We start from the raw sequence: 17705 nt of genomic DNA on the forward strand, positions 1-17705 counted from the left end.
GACCCTGCTCTAGAATGACCTTCTGAATAACTAGGCTAAATAATTTCACTCCAAGACAAATGTGTCAAGTTCGTAACTTCTGAATAAACTTTGTGAAATCATGTAAAAAGATGCTTGGGATTTAAATACTACAGTGACAGAGAACCATCCATATCCTTGACAAGGCTGTTCCCTAATTCCTTATTGTGTCAAAACTCTGTTTGCTTTGTGGTTTGAATCTTTTTAGCATTGACTTCAACCCACTGCACTTGTGCTTTTGTGTGAGAGACTAAAAGCCCTCTGTTATCAGATAACCTTTGATTAAGTAGATACCTTAGAGAGGCCAAGATCAATTCACCTCTCAACCTTTTCTTTGACAAACATAATAAAACAAAATTCTGAGTGCTGTTGCTAAAAGGTGCCACTCCAAATTTCGGATTTTTCTTCTCTGAACTCCTTCCAAGTTGATAATGCCCTTTGCAAAGCACAAAGAAACACCATAGCTGGAGTTATCTAGCCACGGTCCCACAGGCTACACGTATATTGCCGAACAAAAGTCAGAGACCAATTGCCAGTGCTGAGGCTGCATGGTCCCATTTACAGTGCTCACACCCACACAGCTTAGCGTTATCCCTCTAGTCCAGAGAGAGCTTGTGTGGGTGGTTTGAAGCTGAGCTGAGTTGGCAGCTAACCATTACATAGAGGTCTGATGCCTGAGAATATTCCACAGCAGTAGAGTAAACATGACCACTAATATGTAACAATTTACCTGTCATTATAGGTAACTAAGCTATGTCTTGCTAGTAGACACTACTGTCCAGTAATTCATGGGTAATGTTAGATCAATTAGTTACAGTATCTCCCTGGAAGATTACTTTACATTCAGATTTTTTGCCACACTGATGTTTCATCCCTCCTTAGACTCACTGCTTTCCAAAACATAGCAGCTCCATCCAAAGCTAGGATTTCCTTTCTCTCTACTCTGCTGCTTATGTATCAGCTGAGAGTACTATCGTAGCAAAAAAGGCATCAAAAAACCCCACCCTCTTTTGCTTTAGAAAGTTTCTTCTGGTAAAAACACAATAACTTACAAGACCACCAATATAACTGCAGTTACTGCAGGGGAGATCTTCACCAGACAGGAGGTGATTTTGATTGAGTGTGTGTCAAAGCAGACAGCACACAGAGCTTCCAGGATCTGATGTGGCTGGAATCACCAGACATTTGTATATATCTCATTCCAGGGCTCTCAATTAGGCTGGAGACTTGTCCAGCATGAGAAGCTCTTCTACCATCTGGATTGTGATGTTCAAGGAAGGCTATTCGTCCCTTGATTTAAAGTATACTCAATTGCATTTGGATGCGTGAACATAACAGTTACAGGAATGTGGTCATCTTGCGGCACAAAGAAATCTTGGCAGATTGACTTAAGCTGGTTGCAAGAACCCTTCTTTCCTCCACTCCTTAAATTAAGTTCATAAAAAGAATTAATTCCCCCTTGTACTGAATTGGTACTGTGGGAGTGCAGTCTGTGCTTCCTATCTTAGTGTCAGATGCAAGGTCTAATACTAGTAATAATACGGTGGAATAGTAAACCATTGGCTTCAAAATGCACTCCTTGCAAACTTAAGCAATTTGCATTTATGAAGTTCAATATTAAAACATTTTTCACCTTGGTGGATCACCAACATATATATCACTACTGAACTAGTCCTAGTTTTCAGTTGTAAATGCTTAGTCCTCGCTTTACAAAACCAAAAAACCTTTATGTATATGCTATGTCATTCTATTATATTAATGAGTCATACAGGATGGAAACAGAATTAAAAGTAATTAGCTGTAATTTTGTCTCATGTAGCAGCATGGACAAAGTAAAATACATTCAGTTTTCCTCTCCAGAGAAGCTAGTTAACTTAATTGCAATGAGAAATCACTTATTTGAGTTGTGTTTTCTACCACCAGTCGTTAAGGTAACAACATTGTTAGACGTGGAATACAAGTATGTATTTTTTTTTTCTTCAAAGTAAAGGCCAGGAGGCTTGCTCAGAACCTTCTCAGATGGCTTTCAAGGAGATCTGGCCTGAAGTGCGCAACACTGTAGGGTGTGACAGTAAACTGTATTACACACAATGGGCTTATGAAGTCACCCTTTAGTAAAATGCAGTGGTCATCAGCAAAGCTGCTGGGCGCCCCTGCTGCAATTCTTGACTGAGTGTCTATAATCTGCACAAGAAGCTTCAAAGATGGGAAGAGGATCGATATTCTTAGCCACTGCACGTGCAACCACCAGAAGGTGCCATCAGTTTCTGAGTGCACACATGCAGCGCCTGCCTCTCCTGCCCAAGAAGGCTGAAGGATAGGGTACACCAAGACAGGTTGAAGGAACTGGGCTTGTTCCATGAGGAGAAAGGAAGCCTCACGGATATATTTATTGCTGGATTGCACTACCTGAAACATTGTTACAAAGAAGACAAAGCCAAAAAAGGTGCATAGACAAAGGATAATGGCCACACCGCCAAGCTGCAGTTTCACTGAAGGTATTCTGGTCAAAAGGCAGGTCTCGTTCACAAAAGGCAGGTTTGTTCACAAAAGGCAGGTCTTGCCAGACTAAGTTCACAAAAGGCAGGTCTTGCCAGACTAACCTGATCGCCTTCTATGACAAAGTGACCCGGCTACTGGATGAGGGAAAGGCTGTGGATGTGGTCTTCCTGGACTTCAGCAAAGCCTTTGACACAGTTTCTCACAGCGTTCTGCTTGAGAAACTGTCAGCCTCTGGGCTGGACAGGCGCACACTCTCCTGGGTGGAAAACTGGTTGGATGGCCGGGCCCAGAGAGTGGTGGGAAATGGTGTGAAATCCAGCTGGAGGCCAGTGACAAGTGGGGTTCCCCAGGGCTCAGTGCTGGGTCCAGCCCTGTTCAATGTCTTCATCAATGATCTGGATGAAGGCATCGAGTGCACCCTTAGCAAGTTTGCGGATGACACTAAGCTGGGTGGAAGTGTCGATCTGCTGGAGGGTCGGGAGGCTCTGCAAAGGGATCTGAACAGGCTGGACCGCTGGGCAGAGTCCAATGGCATGAGGTTTAACAAGGCCAAATGCCGGGTCCTGCACTTGGGGCACAACAACCCTATGCAGTGCTATAGACTGGGAGAAGTCTGTCTAGAAAGCTGCCTGGAGGAGAGGGACCTGGGGGTGTTGGTTGACAGCGACTGAACATGAGCCAGCAGTGTGCCCAGGTGGCCAAGAAGGCCAATGGCATCTTGGCTTGTATCAGAAACGGCGTGACCAGCAGGTCCAGGGAGGTTATCCTCCCTCTGTACTCGGCACTGGTGAGACCGCTCCTCGAATCCTGTGTTCAGTTCTGGGTCCCTCACCACAAGAAGGATGTTGAGGCTCTGGAGAGAGTCCAGAGAAGAGCAACAAAGCTGGTGAAAGGGCTGGAGAACAGGCCTTATGAGGAGCGGCTGAGAGAGCTGGGGTTGTTTAGCCTGGAGAAGAGGAGGCTGAGGGGAGACCTCATTGCTCTCTACAACTACCTGAAAGGAGGTTGTAGAGAGGAGGGTGCTGGCCTCTTCTCCCAAGTGACAGGGGACAGGACAAGAGGGAATGGCCTCAAGCTCCGCCAGGGAAGGTTTAGGCTAGACGTTAGGAAAAAATTCTTTACAGAAAGGGTCATTGGGCACTGGAACAGGCTGCCCAGGGAGGTGGTTGAGTCACCTTCCCTGGAGGTGTTTAAGGCACGGGTGGACGAGGTGCTGAGGGATATGGTTTAGTGTTTGGTAGGAACGGTTGGACTCGGTGATCCGGTGGGTCTCTTCCAACCTGGTTATTCTGTGGGTTATTCTGTGGTGTTCTCACTGATATTATCTCAAGCTCTTGAGGTCTGCTTTTTCTTTTTAGTGGATCCCCCCAAATAAGTCTGTCTGCATGGGCTCTGTGAATTCCACTCAACCAGACAAAAAATCAGTTCTTATAGTCAAGCAAAGAAGACTTCGCCTGCCTAAATTCTTGATTTCTCCAAGAGATTTTAGGCATGTCCAGGTCTCTTTTTATCCCATAGTTCAGGAAAATTCAGCTCACCATGTGTCAGTACTGATGCTCCGTGATTCCCAGCTGAGCACATGAAAAGACGATACAAAGCATCTGCATGGGCAAAATATCTGCCCATGCTTTTGCTATCTGTCATCTTCAGGATCTTCTCAGGGAGCTCTTGCAGGCAATTTCCTCGCTTTATAACTGGATTTCTTGCTGCTGGCTATTTATGTTCTGCTTGGGGGATAACTACAAAGCTAAGGAATGGTCAAGACTTGAAGTCATGGATAAGAGGGTAGAAGGTACTGCAGAGAATATGAATGTGATGTGGGACAGGGGGTCTCCCTGTGTGGTGAGAGGAGGCTGCTGACTGATCTCCATTAGCTGTTGCACAACTAGACTAGGCTTATCTGCTAAATATCACAATGTCTCAAACTAACATGAATGCAGATAATGGACACCTGTGATCACCATATTTTCTGAAGTAACATCATTGCACATTAATTTCAGCTTTGATTTGTCTCATTTAACTCTGGCTTTTTTTTTTTTTCAAGGTGGAAAGTGCAGCTGAAGGGACAATGGTGAAATTAACTTTACCCAGTAAATTACATCTGCATTATTTTTCAAATAAGCTACTGCTGTTTTAAATCAAGCTACTTTTCCTTCAGTGTTCTTAATTTTCTAAGTGCTGTGCTCCAGAGCCTTCTATTAAGCAAAGTGTTTTCAAATGAGTCTTAAATAATTTAAATATCTCTTTTCTGAAACCCATCACTTTCCAGGAAGAATTTTTTTAAATTTTATCCCTTCTTAGGAAGAAAATAAACCAAAGAAAGTATTTTATTATTCTATCCACAATTTAACAAGAGCAGGAGAAAATATGCAATGGCAATAGTATCCGTTCCACAGTAGACACCCACTAAGACAAATCAATAATAACATGATTTGTTCTCTTGACAGCCAACCTAACTCAAATGAAGTTAAAAAATAAAATGAAAACCAAGAGACATTTCTTATTCTAAATTGATGTGAAGGGTGTTGTATTTGTTGTTGATGCGAGCAACATAAATTTGATGGAGCGCAAACACAGTCCTTTTATATAGTAGCTCAGAGAAGGAGACACCATGTTTAACCTCAGCGCTGGGGAGCTGCGGTTGAATGGTTGCATTGCACTTATAAGTTGTAAGACTATACAAGTGCCATCTGAACACTTCCTAATGACCACATCAAAGCAGGACAAAAAGAAGTCTGGTTCCTGGGAAATTAGGAGATAGATCCAGTATCTGAGTAAGTGGCAATGGTTTTCTGGAGCACAACAACCTAATTTTCAAGAGCAGAAAACCTAAATAGGAATCCGCTCCCCTTCTCTATTAAGAGGTTCCCACAGAAAGGCTTCCTGGCCTTATGCTAATCAGAGACAAAGTTATACCAGATGTCATCCAGAGCAACAGCAGAGCAAAGCCAAATAAAAGCAGGCCACTTCAGCATCATCTGAATAGCATGGGTCTCTATAGCACAAAACATGACTGCAATCCAGAGCGTTTATTCATGCTCACATTGCACAACTCGGTTGTTTATACTAACAGATGTCGCCTTCCTTGTGCAATGCATGTGAGATTCCAAAGCCCACATTTAGTTTAAACATTTCTTCAATAACAGTAAAGGAGAAATCAGTTTACAGCTGATCCAAAGCCTAATTATTCTGATGCATTTGCTAACTGAAAATTAAGTAAAATTCTACTGATGCCAGCAGTGTTATGCTGCCCCTCAATGAATGATGAAGCAGAAAGATGATATTTCATAGGAGTGAGGGGGTCATATACCATCATGCCTGCTTTGTTATGTAGCACACCACATCTGAGTTCTAGTGTCCCTTAAAACATACAACTAATTATTTCGTAAGGCTTTTGGAAATCAAAGCTCAATTAAAAGGTGGGGCTTAAATTCAATTTTAGGTATTCTGTAACAAATGACAGAAGAGCAAACAACACATATATAACACGTAAACTCCTATGTTCAAATGGCCACACAACCCAGTCTGTCTTGTCCTTCTATTGATTCTTTTTGTCTACTGTTTTAATTTGAACTCTGTGAGTCAAAATAATAAAAAAACCCAAAAAACGTGTTCTAAGTCTTGCTTACACAATAAGGTCATGAGAAAGACTCCTAGGCACTTACAGACAGTAATGAACTGCTAGTAACATTACTGCAGCTACAGTAATAAGCATGCCTATAAAATGTCCTTTTGAAGCAAAGATGGCAATAAGTTTGAGGGAAGAAGGGCAATTGGGTTTTGAAGACACATTCGAAATACTAGTCGCTCTGGTTAAATGACCCGCTCACCCTTTGATGTCAGGCAGATGGTAAATTTTGGGTTGTTTGTTATTCAGGAGGTTCCCTCTTCACACTGCTTCTAACCCATGCCTACCAATTCCTCTGCTGTCTTTGCTCCAACAAAATGTTCCCTTTATGCTATTGCAATCCACTTCCCTCTAAAGATCCCATGGAGACTTCTGGTGCTCATTACCATCTGGGTGTTCCAAATCCTGAATAAGCCCAAAAAGCCTTTCGGGAAAAGGAAATAAATGCTGGTGGTGGCTGAAATGCTTTCCTTTTCTTCAGTAGGTGTGCTTTTTAGCATGCCTGTCATTACATCATTTTGTGTCACCTCTGTATTTGGAACTCCCTGAAAGATGAATAGGCAGCTGGCACCGTATCTGGGTATTGGCGGGATGGGCTTTCCTGTCAATATTTTCCAAAAAAGACATTTATCTAACAAGCAGAACTATAAAAAACCCAAATACACTGCTAATCATAAAACTAAAGAAAATGCTTTCCTGATAGAAACTACATAAGTAATAAAAAATGAACGATAATAGAAAATCACTGTACTTACTATGTGCCGTGCAGCAAACACTCCATCAACTATTGCACAACAGAATGCTGCTACCACTCCAAAGCTGATAAACACGATGGAAGCTACTAACTGAGAAGAGAAAAACAGATTAAATAATGTTTTCAATAGAATTCTGAAAATAAAACAATTTTTCTAGCATTCTTAAATGACATTTACCCCTACTGTAATTCACTTTAGATCAGCATGGCAGGACGCCAGTCACACAGTAGAAAAAAGGCAGAAATGCTTGATGCTGGGTTGACATACCATCAAGTCTACTAGAAAAGCTTAAATCTTTCTGGAGAAAATTAGGTCAGCTGTAAAGAGTTATTAAATTCAATGGTGATTTCTTCTAAATCAACTTATTTAATAAAATAGCAGTGGTGTCCATAGGGAGCATGGCGAAAAGCCATGTTCCTGTTGGCTCGCATCAGTCTCTAGAGCTTTACTACAGTGCTAGTAATTCACACACAGAGATAAAGATATTTTAGTAAGTTAATAACTCACCTGTTAACTCTCAGGAAGCTTTTATCATCCCAGATAGCTCGTGACACCTTATGCCACAACAAAATCAGAGACTCATAGGACCAGTAGCTCTGGAAGGGATGGGGTGTGCTGCTTTGACCCCTGCCACTGTTTGGGCGCCCAGCCTGCCCCTCAGTCTCAGAGAGGGGACAGCAGAGCACAGAAGAGCTCAGTACATGTCCTAGTTGCAGGCATTATCACTTTTTTATCAGTTGGACTGTGGATGGCGTAACACTAAAGCACTGCTCTGGCTCAAGTGGAGGTGGTATGGAGGGCTTGGGAGAAAAGGCTGTGCAAGCTGGGCACAATGAGCTCCCCGCTAGCCGTGCTCACTTTCTGTCTGAGGACAACTACAGCTGCAGCTGCAGGGCTAGCACAGCCCCAGACACAGCAAGCTTACAGCTCGCTTCACTTTGAAGAAAGAGCAATAGGACTCAGAAAGGCCAATCCGTGGTATGTGCATACATCAGAGACCTGTCAGTGGGCTGCTTGCACACACCCTTGAGATTGCACTGGCTTGTTTTAAGGGCATGTCTGAAGGATACATTGCTGTGAGTGAGGTGAGATGAAGCTAAAGAGAAACCCTGTGGATGCCTGACGCGGTGCTCCCCTTGTACTCATTAGCCCCAGCACCATCAGATGAGAGAGAGATGCTGTTACTCCTTCCTCTCTCAGATTAGAGAGTTTTGTGACTTTGAGGACTCTGCACCTTGAGTTTGGATGAGTGGATACCTGCAGGATATAAAGGCAACCTAACATGCACTCTCTGGCTATGTTTTTAAATACAGTTTAATGTACATCTCTGGTATATCTGACAGGAAGTCTCAAGAGGAAATATCCTATGAGATAGCTTAATTTTTATTTAAAACAGCAACTGCAACAGACTAAAATATTCCCTTGAAAAATGACAGAACAGCATCCTTAATTGATAGAGCACATAGACCAGGGTTTCAGTTAAGAACCTGGTCCATTCTTGTTATTTACCTGATAAAAATTGCTCCTTCACAATGTGTCCTTCAGAAATGCTCAGGTATTGATTACCAAAATTACATCCATACAGTTCATATACCCCTTTTGTCTCTACAAAATTTGTATCTGCATTACCTAAATGCTCTTTTCACATTTGTAAAAATCTTAAAGCATCACAAACCCACTTAAAAAATTGAGCCTTTAACTTCTGTTAGGCTAAGAACAGTACAACATCAAGACTGTCAACAGGGGACATAGCACAGATCAATTTCTAAAAAAAATGCATATTGGGGAGGTAAGAAATTACAGCCTTATAAACCCATAGGATTAGACAGAAAGATCAAAGCAATATCAAACACTTGAAAATAAGAGATCTCAGGGAATCAGCAAAACAGCACAACTTAAAAGCAGAAGAATCACAGCTTTCAAATGCTTTCTGATACACTCTCTTAGTCTCTCATTACTTTATGGCTCTTAAATCATGTAATCAGAGGGGAGGCAGCACTGCTGCAGGGATTGTAATCTGAATCCTCAGTGTGGGAAAGGGGCACATAGCTGAGGCAGATGGGACTGGCTGATGTTGGGAACCTGGTGCATCCCCCCTGCAACCAGCTCCATCCTCCTACATGGAGGCAGAAGCCCTAAGAAAGCACTGTTGGCTGTATTGCCCTTCAACCTCTGCTATCCCTCAGCTCCCCAGTACAGCAGGTCATGTCTCATGAATCTAGTTGTCAAAAGATCTTGGCATGCAACTCACCAGATCAGAAAGTCTGTGGGTTCCTTGTAGAGAGCTATTGTCACTGCAAACCAGAGGGCTGTACTGCCCTGTGGCAACTGTATTTGCTACAGACCCTGATCTCTTTATTTGAAAAAGCAGCAGTGTTTAAAAGTTCAGATTAAGTCATTATTGTCTGATACCTCTATCTTGTTTTTTAAGTCATAGCAGTCAACCAAATAATTAGTGGGCTTAGCCAGGTGTTTCCAAATTGCCTGAGCTCAGGATGAATTTTCTGGAAGCTGACCTCAAAGTGGCTTTTCATTTCACACATGAGCAACTTATCGATGATCTACAATCCCCAAACCAACGTTTTCCACTCATTGAGATAGCTTAAATTGCCTAATGAGTATGCTGGCTTTTCAGTTTCACCATGTAACTACCAGAGACCACATACAAAGGTGCACAATAAGTTGTAATATAGACAAGAGCTATGGAGCTGGCTTTGCACTCCTCAGTCATGTTGGTGATCATCTACTCATTCAAGGAATTTAATGAAATTCTAAGGTTGTCTGCCAGGGTCTGCTGCTCTTATCTATGCCTATCAGCAAATACTTCCGTGAGTGACCCTTTCAAACTAAGTGGACTGTTTCTTGACTGAAGTAATATTTATTACAATGCTGAAGTGTCAGAATGCTACACTCAGAGGTTCTCATGACTTAAGTTGCCTTATATATGTATTTGAATGATAAAATGAGCAATAATACAAGAACAACACAAAAAATTCCTTAAAATAAAATTCCAGATTTATACTCTCTCTTGAACCTCCCATTCCTTACTGAGAACGTGAGAAACACATAAACAAAGTACAAAATTAATTACTTGTAAAAATTGCAGCCAAGACATCCAAATGAAGAGCTGTTGTAAATTCAAAAGCTAATTTTCCTGAGTGGTATGTCTGATTGCTGGAGTGAATTCATGAGCCTAGCACCACCAAGAAAGGCCGTGCATTTCATTTAAACACAAGAAAATTCTTGTTGACAGGTAAAAGAAACAGCTGTTTAAAAAAAAAATAAATACTGATCCATCACATCATCTCATCTCCATTTTTAATAGCAGTGTGTTTTGCCAGAAAACTATTCATTATTTATAAAAATATATTTTAAACCTTATTCAACAAACAGTTTTGCTTTTACTGTTCTATTGCTGTGCAGCCAGGCTTCTCTATAACTGTTATTATCAGAATGTGTTTAGTCTTGGTTCTGGTATAGAATACAATAATTTGGTTATTTACAAGGGAACTATGAAGCCAGTTATTAAACACTGAAAACTATACAGTGTGGGCCTAACAATCAAACCAAAAAGCCAGTTGTTTAATAGAGGTGTTTCAGCAAAAGGGAGAGCAAAATAGCACTTGGAATGAGGGACTTTTGGGCGCAGTATTAAACGAAGACTCTTTATGTATCTTCAGTCATGTCACAGACTTTCACAAAACTAGTGAAAGGCTGAACTGCTAAATTCTTGCATGCTGCCTTCTTTCAGAAAAGCCATGTGTTTCACTGCAGAATTCACCTGTTTTAGACAACCTCTTGTCCTTCAGCAGGCATACAGCACCACTGGCTACATACGAGTGAGCCTGGCAAAGGCGACAAGCAGGGGACACCCCGTGGCCATGAAAGCTGGTCATGGATGATGTTCAGCTGGCAGAAAAGTACCTGGCATGGGTATTTGCAACCAGTAGTCTCGCACAATTCCTAGCCATGGTTTTGGAATTAAGAACTGTCCACAAACCGGACCCAATGGGGAGTGTGATGCAGGCCACCTTGGCTGCAGTCACACTCCCACACAACCACCACTCCTCAGGTCTCCAGGCACTTAGTGAACTGAATGACATGTTGCTGGCACCATGTCCCTGCCATGTGACAGGGACGTACAGCCAATGTTTGCCAGCAGACACAGAAAACCATGTCGCTCCCCAGCATAAACACCCACTTGCAACAGGCTGCTACCTCACTGGCTGTTTCCAACATTCCTGTAAAACACCTCACCAGTCTCCAGGTCTCCATTCTTGCACATACCTGGCTTCCTCATGGCTCTAATTTAGCCTCCACCTGTACTCAGTCAAAAGGCACAACTGCTTGGATAATGACAGTCATTTCCAGCACCAGATGCTTTGTGAGGTGCCTCATTCTCTAGGGTTAGATTAAGTAGATTTGAGACTTTGGAAAATTTCTATTTTCAAAATTGCCTCGGTATCAGATGTAGGTTTTATTCTATTCTACAGGCTCATTTTGCTCATGCTAAGTGGCTATTTCTGCACTGCACAATCTCCAATGTCTCCAAGCATTGTTCATCATGTCTCCCTGGAATTTTTTTCCAGTCAAGAGGAAGAATCATGATTAGCCTCATCAATGTAAACTGAGAAACACTGTCATCCAATACCTTTTGCTCTGAAAAGTGAAGGCTTTGCAAAAGGCTCTGCAAATGTTAGGCCACAGGTCTCTAAAGCCATTTGTACCCCAAACAGGTTCAAGCAAATGCATTTGGAAAAGAAAAAGCATGAGGCATCTTGTTGTAGGCCACCCCTAATATTACATTCTCCAAACCACAGTTTAATTCTGTGGGTCTTTTTACTGGTTTGATTTCCCCACATGTCCAAGCTCAGAACTTAACATCACCATAAAGAGATCTCCTGCACCTTCCCATTATGCTGAGGATGAAGACGTAGGAGCAGAAGATTACAAAAATATATCAGAATTCCTAAAAATGACTTTCCACCCCTAGTGCAATCTCAATCAGGATTTCCATCTGCTACCACACCACCTCAGCAGGGCTGTGGATTAATAGCCTGCAAAACTAAGACAATTAAACTCATTGCATTGCATCTCAGACGCTGCTGTCAACTAAATACGGCCTGTCTTGTCAGGTGGGACAATATAAAAGTACTTTTAATTGTGAGTTAATTTTCTCTAATTTGGAAAGCCACCCCCTGTGTGGCCCCTTCCCCTCCCACAAAGGTCACTTTTCTCCCCTGCCCTTGGAGCAGAATTTTGCTTTGTGATGAAAATCAAGCTAAGGCAAGACTCTTACTATGTTGGTTTTCACAGCTGGGCTAATTAGGAGGTTTCTCGCTACACCAGGTAACATGCTTCACAATTTATGGTCTGTCATCTTATTCCTTCCAAAGGTTGGCTCTTCAGTAACAGCACTGCTGTAATTGAGGCTCTGCTGGAAGTTTGTCACACCACAGGAGATAGGATTATGTCATGTTTGTTATTCATTAATGTCAATTCCAGTCATAGCACAATGACACAACTTCTTAGTGATGAAAGACTTCTATTACTACCCAACCTATGTTTGAAGAACTATTTCCTAGGCTGGCTTCCAGAAGAAGGAGGGAAGGAAAATAAGCACAAAATATTTCTTTGTTTTAAGAGGACTGGTTTTGGTACAGCTCAGGAAGACAAGGACTGGGCTGAGATGCCATGCTTGAACACATAATTTGCTTCTGACTGAAGTACAACTAATAATGTAACCAACGTCCCAGCAGATCCCTATTTTACCAGGAAGGCCTTTAGACAGAGATGCTGCATTCATGATCATAGAATCGTAGAATCACCAGGTTGGAAGAGACCCACCGGATCATCGAGTCCAATCATTCCTATCAAACACTAAACCATGCCCCTTAGTACCTCGTCTACCCATGCCTTAAACACCTCCAGGGAAGGTGCCTCAACCACCTCCCTAGGCAGCCTGTTCTAGTGTCAGATATTTAGATCAAGTCCAGTGTTTAGATCAAGTCTTGTGTTTAGATCAAGTGACCAAGTTAGAAATCTACAGCCTTTCTGCAGTAACATAACTGTTCAGTTCAGCAAGTCCAGTCATATGTTGAATATTATCAGCAACAACACAGATCTTTGATTCAGCTTTTCTTCCCACTTGCGTTGTTAACAGCACTTCAGGGCATAGAGCTGAGCCTATGGAACTGCTTAATTCCACCTGAAATGGTGGCTTGCTCTCTTGTCCTTAGTTTGGTTCCCTGCTGTCCAACCCACACTCCTACTTTCTCTCCATAAGGTGTACATCCCTGCATACCAGCTCCCATATTTGCCCAAATACACAGCAAGCCAGTGCAAAACACTAGCTAGGCAGAACACTATATGTAATTTGCACTTCTAGGGATTATCAAAGTAAAAGCTAGGTTTAGCCTTAATGCATAAATGATAAGGACTGGGGTTATTTTGCTGTTTGTGGTCAAGGAGACTTTTGTTTTACTGCCTGTGAAGAGCTGCACTGTTTTTCAGTATAGTGCCAGGGATAATTAGGAAAAATAGCAACATGAAAAGGCCAGTTGGTATAATACAGGCAGGAGAGAAGCCCCATGAGAAATTTAAGCAACCTCACACGCACAAAATGGTAGAATTAATTAGATAAACAAGCATTGGGAAAGTATACAGAAACCACATGAGAGGTACCAATTATTCTGCCAACGAGAAAAAAAGCAAGATCAAAATCCGCTTCCAAAATAAAGGTTGCATTTTCATTCAGAAAATTTCTCTGTTTGTCTTGCCCCACAGCCTGAAGGGCAGAATGGTGAATGGCAGAATTCACAATACCTTTTGTTATGCCTTTGATACTCTATTTATATCCTTTGTAGGCACAGTTAATGTATATTCCTTTCTCTTTTTCCCTTCCAGCAGTGTTGATGCTTGGCTTTTGCAGATAATTCATCAGCTTGGCTACTCACAAGGGCAAGGGACTGAGGAAGTACCAGTGGGCAGGGTGACTTAGTGGTCCCAGCTCTGCCCTAACCCAAGAGGGTTTATGCAGCACAGTTGAGTAAGACAAGAAAGGCCATACAGGTTCTGAGTCTGCTTATGCCAGATCATCCAGGCACACACAGAGGTCTTAAGGACAGGCACTGTTTCTTTACCGGTCAGATAAACAGACTTCTGGAATTAATAAGCACTTTACTTGTGCCATTTGCTGTGACAGTTATGGAGATAGGAGAACTTAGTATCTGATTACATCGACACATGCCCAGAGTGGTGCGATGGGTGTGCTGGGTCCCATGACAGGAGGTGGCTCACACAGCCACCTTTGCTTGCCATTTCCCTTTAGGGCATCAAAGCCTGTGGTTTAAATCTGCCCCTTAGTACCCTCACAAAGCTTTCCCAGACATCCACACATAAAGCATCTTTCCCATCCTCCTTTCTCCCTCCCTGCCAGCTAGCAGGAGCTGTGCTGTTCTCACAGATGTTAAGTACAGCAGGTTAACTCTTCTTCAACTCCATTTACCTTCAAGAGTAGCATGGAAACATTTTGCCTTAACATTGTACTGTCCTAATAAAAACTTTACATGTTAAGTGTGATAGTCTAGGTCTCTTAGTTGATTTCACCCTCTAGAAATGCTCTCTTGAGCATTGATCCTTAATTTATACTAATCCACTTTACACTACTTCTGTAATTTATCTTTGTCTTTTCTTCTATCCTGCTAAAGCACTTGAAGATACAGTTTCTGTTAAAGATGCTGTATGAAATAAAGATTAATTTTCCTGTATTTTTATCTTCAAGCAATGAAAGAATGTCGGGAATTAAATCAATAGCCATTATGAAACATGAAACAGCGTTCTTGAGAAAGGTTACCTGATTAATACATTTTTTTTCTTCTCTTGTAATCTAAAATGAGCTACAAAACCAGGCCTAAATCAGTCAGGAAATTATTTCAAATTGTTTTACAAGCAAATCTATGCTAAAATGACTAATCTATTGAATGATATAAACTATATCAGGCAGTTCCTGTGCACTTAAGACTTCAAAACTGGAGTCACCATTACATTGCAATCAGAGAATGAATTTGATATATGTGTAAGTGAACACATTAAAGTCAAGATAATTCATTCACTGATGAGTAAATGCTTGTCTTGACTCAGTTAAAAGTGTCACCACTGATTATGGGCTATTAGGTCTGCTGGGAGTTTGGGAGAGTCTTATGACTTCCAGCCACTGGTGCCCAGCAGATGTTACTATAACAATGTCGGAAGAAAGACTGAACTGTACTTGGTTAACACTTTACAAGGCAAGAAACAGAAAACCTAAAAAAAGTATTATTTTTTTCATTTCCTGGAGCAGGGTAAGTTTTATTATTGGTGCTCATTTAAGACCCCATAGCATCTGAAGACCCTTGTTCATACCCCTGTAATCACTACCACAGTTACCTTTTTCTTCCTGGCAGCAGCACATCTCAGCTTCACTCAGATCATTCAAACAACACTCCTATATTTTGTCCTTCATCTGAGCTGACACAACCATGCTAATGATGGACCCTCTCTAGTTTGAGCAGGTGTAATACACATGCTCTGCTCCACCTATGTGGTAGCTGCTTTTAAAAAGATTCTTTAAATAGCTGCTCTGCTTTGCTTTCAGCCCATTAAATAGGGTGCTGACTATATGATCAGCCCCCTTCCTCCTGTTTCAGCTTCTTATAGGTAGGTAGAGGAGCACTGCAACTTCCCAGGGAATTTCGGTTCCAGTGTGCTTTTACAGGCAACACCGCACTCCAGCCACCTCCTCCAGGTTTTCCAATCCTTGTCTTCCTATTCCAAAGTCACTTCCCAAATCAAAATTGTTCCCCCCCAGCCCATTACTTTGTTTCAAGAGCTGTCTTTTGGAAACGTACTTTTTCATTCATTTTCACCTTTTTATATCTGTATGTTTTTTAACCTTTTATTTCATATGGGGGTGTTGCCATATTCTATGGCAAATCCCATTAACTGATTCCAGGTGATATTTAAGGCCAAAATTATTGGAGCTTTTGGTATTACATGCTCATGACTCGGTTCATTTGTGTGGATATAAGTATAGACTGAGGGATACCAAAACCAGGAACAGTGTACCTTCACAAAGCAGATGGGCTTGTATTTAAGAATCAGCCAGGCTCTGGTCATTAGAAGTATAGGATGTGAAGCCTCACTATATATTTCTGAAAGGAGAATGTTGCAGTGCTCCATCCAAAGTGAAGCAGTAGTTCTTATTGATGCTTCTGTGTGGTACTAAGACTGGTACTCTGTATGTGGTGAAGCTGCTAAGAAAATTTTCCTAATGAACAGATTTCATCACTTTACTCCAGCTACTTAAAATATATGTATTTGTCTAACACGATTTTCTGTGCTCCTCTGTAATCAACAGAGCGCCAGACACTTCCAGACATCTTCTACGCCTACTGTAGAATGGGATTAATTACCTTCTGATGGTACCTGTCTTTTTTTCCCACTGGCTCCAAAGGGAGCCTAGATGAGGGAGTATCTGTGCTGCCAAACCCAAGATCTTGTCAATACTTCTTTTATTTCATTGATCTTGGCTTCTTTGATATTTGTTTTCTTTTTACTTCAGTACTTCCCTTCAGTCACTTGCCTGGGACTTCCAAGGGAGGGAAGAGATTCATGTGGAAGGCAAGAAGGATGCCTGGGATTTGGTGAAAATGGTATGATGTTATACAGAGAAGGAAAAAAGCCCCATTAGTTGGATTTCAGAGCTAGAGAAATGCTAATGGTTTGGGAACCAGCTTAAGCAAGTCTTAGTCCAGTAAGCACTTTAAACTGGTAAAAATTCCCCCTGGTAAACATCAGCAAAAACATTTACCTAGGAATGGTCAAACTGATCACATATTTAAGGGTAACAAATAAAGTCAAGAAGCAAAAACTAAATACAGCATTAAAAAGAAAGGGACAAAAGTGAAACATAAATTTAGATTCACTGATCAGCAGTGCTGACATTAGAGGAATATATCACATGCTTCCTTTCATGGATGTTCTTTTATTGATTAAAATGGAACAAGCTCATTTCATCACTTAAACAGAGGCAGCTGTTCAGAGCACTATGAGAACAATAAACCAGTAATGAATAGCATACCATGTATCACAAAAGTTTATGATTCCTGGTAAAAACTTGTAGAATTGATATAGATCCAACCTGCTACAGCTGACACTGTTTTTACATTAACATCTTTAGAAAACCTCTTTCACCTTATAGTGACTGCATTGATTTCTTAAGAAACACGCACCCTTTATCAGAAATGCATTATAATTAAATTACAAGATTTCATGTAGTGAACTTCTACCTGCAGAGTATGGAAGATTGTATCTAGTCAACAGGGATACTCATCTGTTTAATTAGATTGCATTCTTGAACAAGAGGATCAGAAACCACCTTTCCTTTTCATAAGTCACATCCTATCTCACCTTCTCCTCCATGCGCACATGAGCACTTACCCTGGGTTCCTTATCAAGACTTGTTATCCCCCTGTTTCTGCTTGCTGGGGAGAGCAATCAATTTCTTTATTGTTCCACAAATGCATTTCAAGGGTCATAAAGTTTGCTTTTGTTTTCAGCTGTGTGACAGTAATGCTTTCATTACATAAACAGCACAAGAAAACAAGCTGGCAGTTAAAACTTGTCCTATCATGCACTTAATTCTGTCTGCTTTTTCCAAGCTCAGATCTTAAAGGAACCACATCACAAAAAACTTCCGCTTAGTAAGCTGGAGGATCTGAATTGAATTGGGGTCTTGAGTCCCTGACTCGAAAGAACAGTGC

General features: G+C 41.5%; 2 protein-coding genes across 2 annotated transcripts in view; both read right to left on the bottom strand.

The window, feature by feature from the left end:
• The window catches only part of TMCO3 (transmembrane and coiled-coil domains 3), a 225146-nt gene that overhangs the window by 40155 nt on the left and 167286 nt on the right, over positions 1 to 17705 (bottom strand). The gene's annotated exons all lie outside the window — the stretch shown is intronic.
• TMEM255B (transmembrane protein 255B) overlaps positions 1 to 17705 on the bottom strand; it is a 67111-nt gene that overhangs the window by 30771 nt on the left and 18635 nt on the right. The window contains exon 4 of the mRNA XM_069878090.1: positions 6904 to 6993. Within this exon, the coding sequence (XP_069734191.1) occupies positions 6904 to 6993 (90 nt within the window). The remainder of the gene's footprint in view (positions 1 to 6903; positions 6994 to 17705) is intronic.

The sequence above is a fragment of the Phaenicophaeus curvirostris genome, chromosome 1 (assembly GCF_032191515.1).
Source record: "Phaenicophaeus curvirostris isolate KB17595 chromosome 1, BPBGC_Pcur_1.0, whole genome shotgun sequence".
Taxonomy (NCBI): Eukaryota; Metazoa; Chordata; class Aves; order Cuculiformes; family Cuculidae; genus Phaenicophaeus; species Phaenicophaeus curvirostris.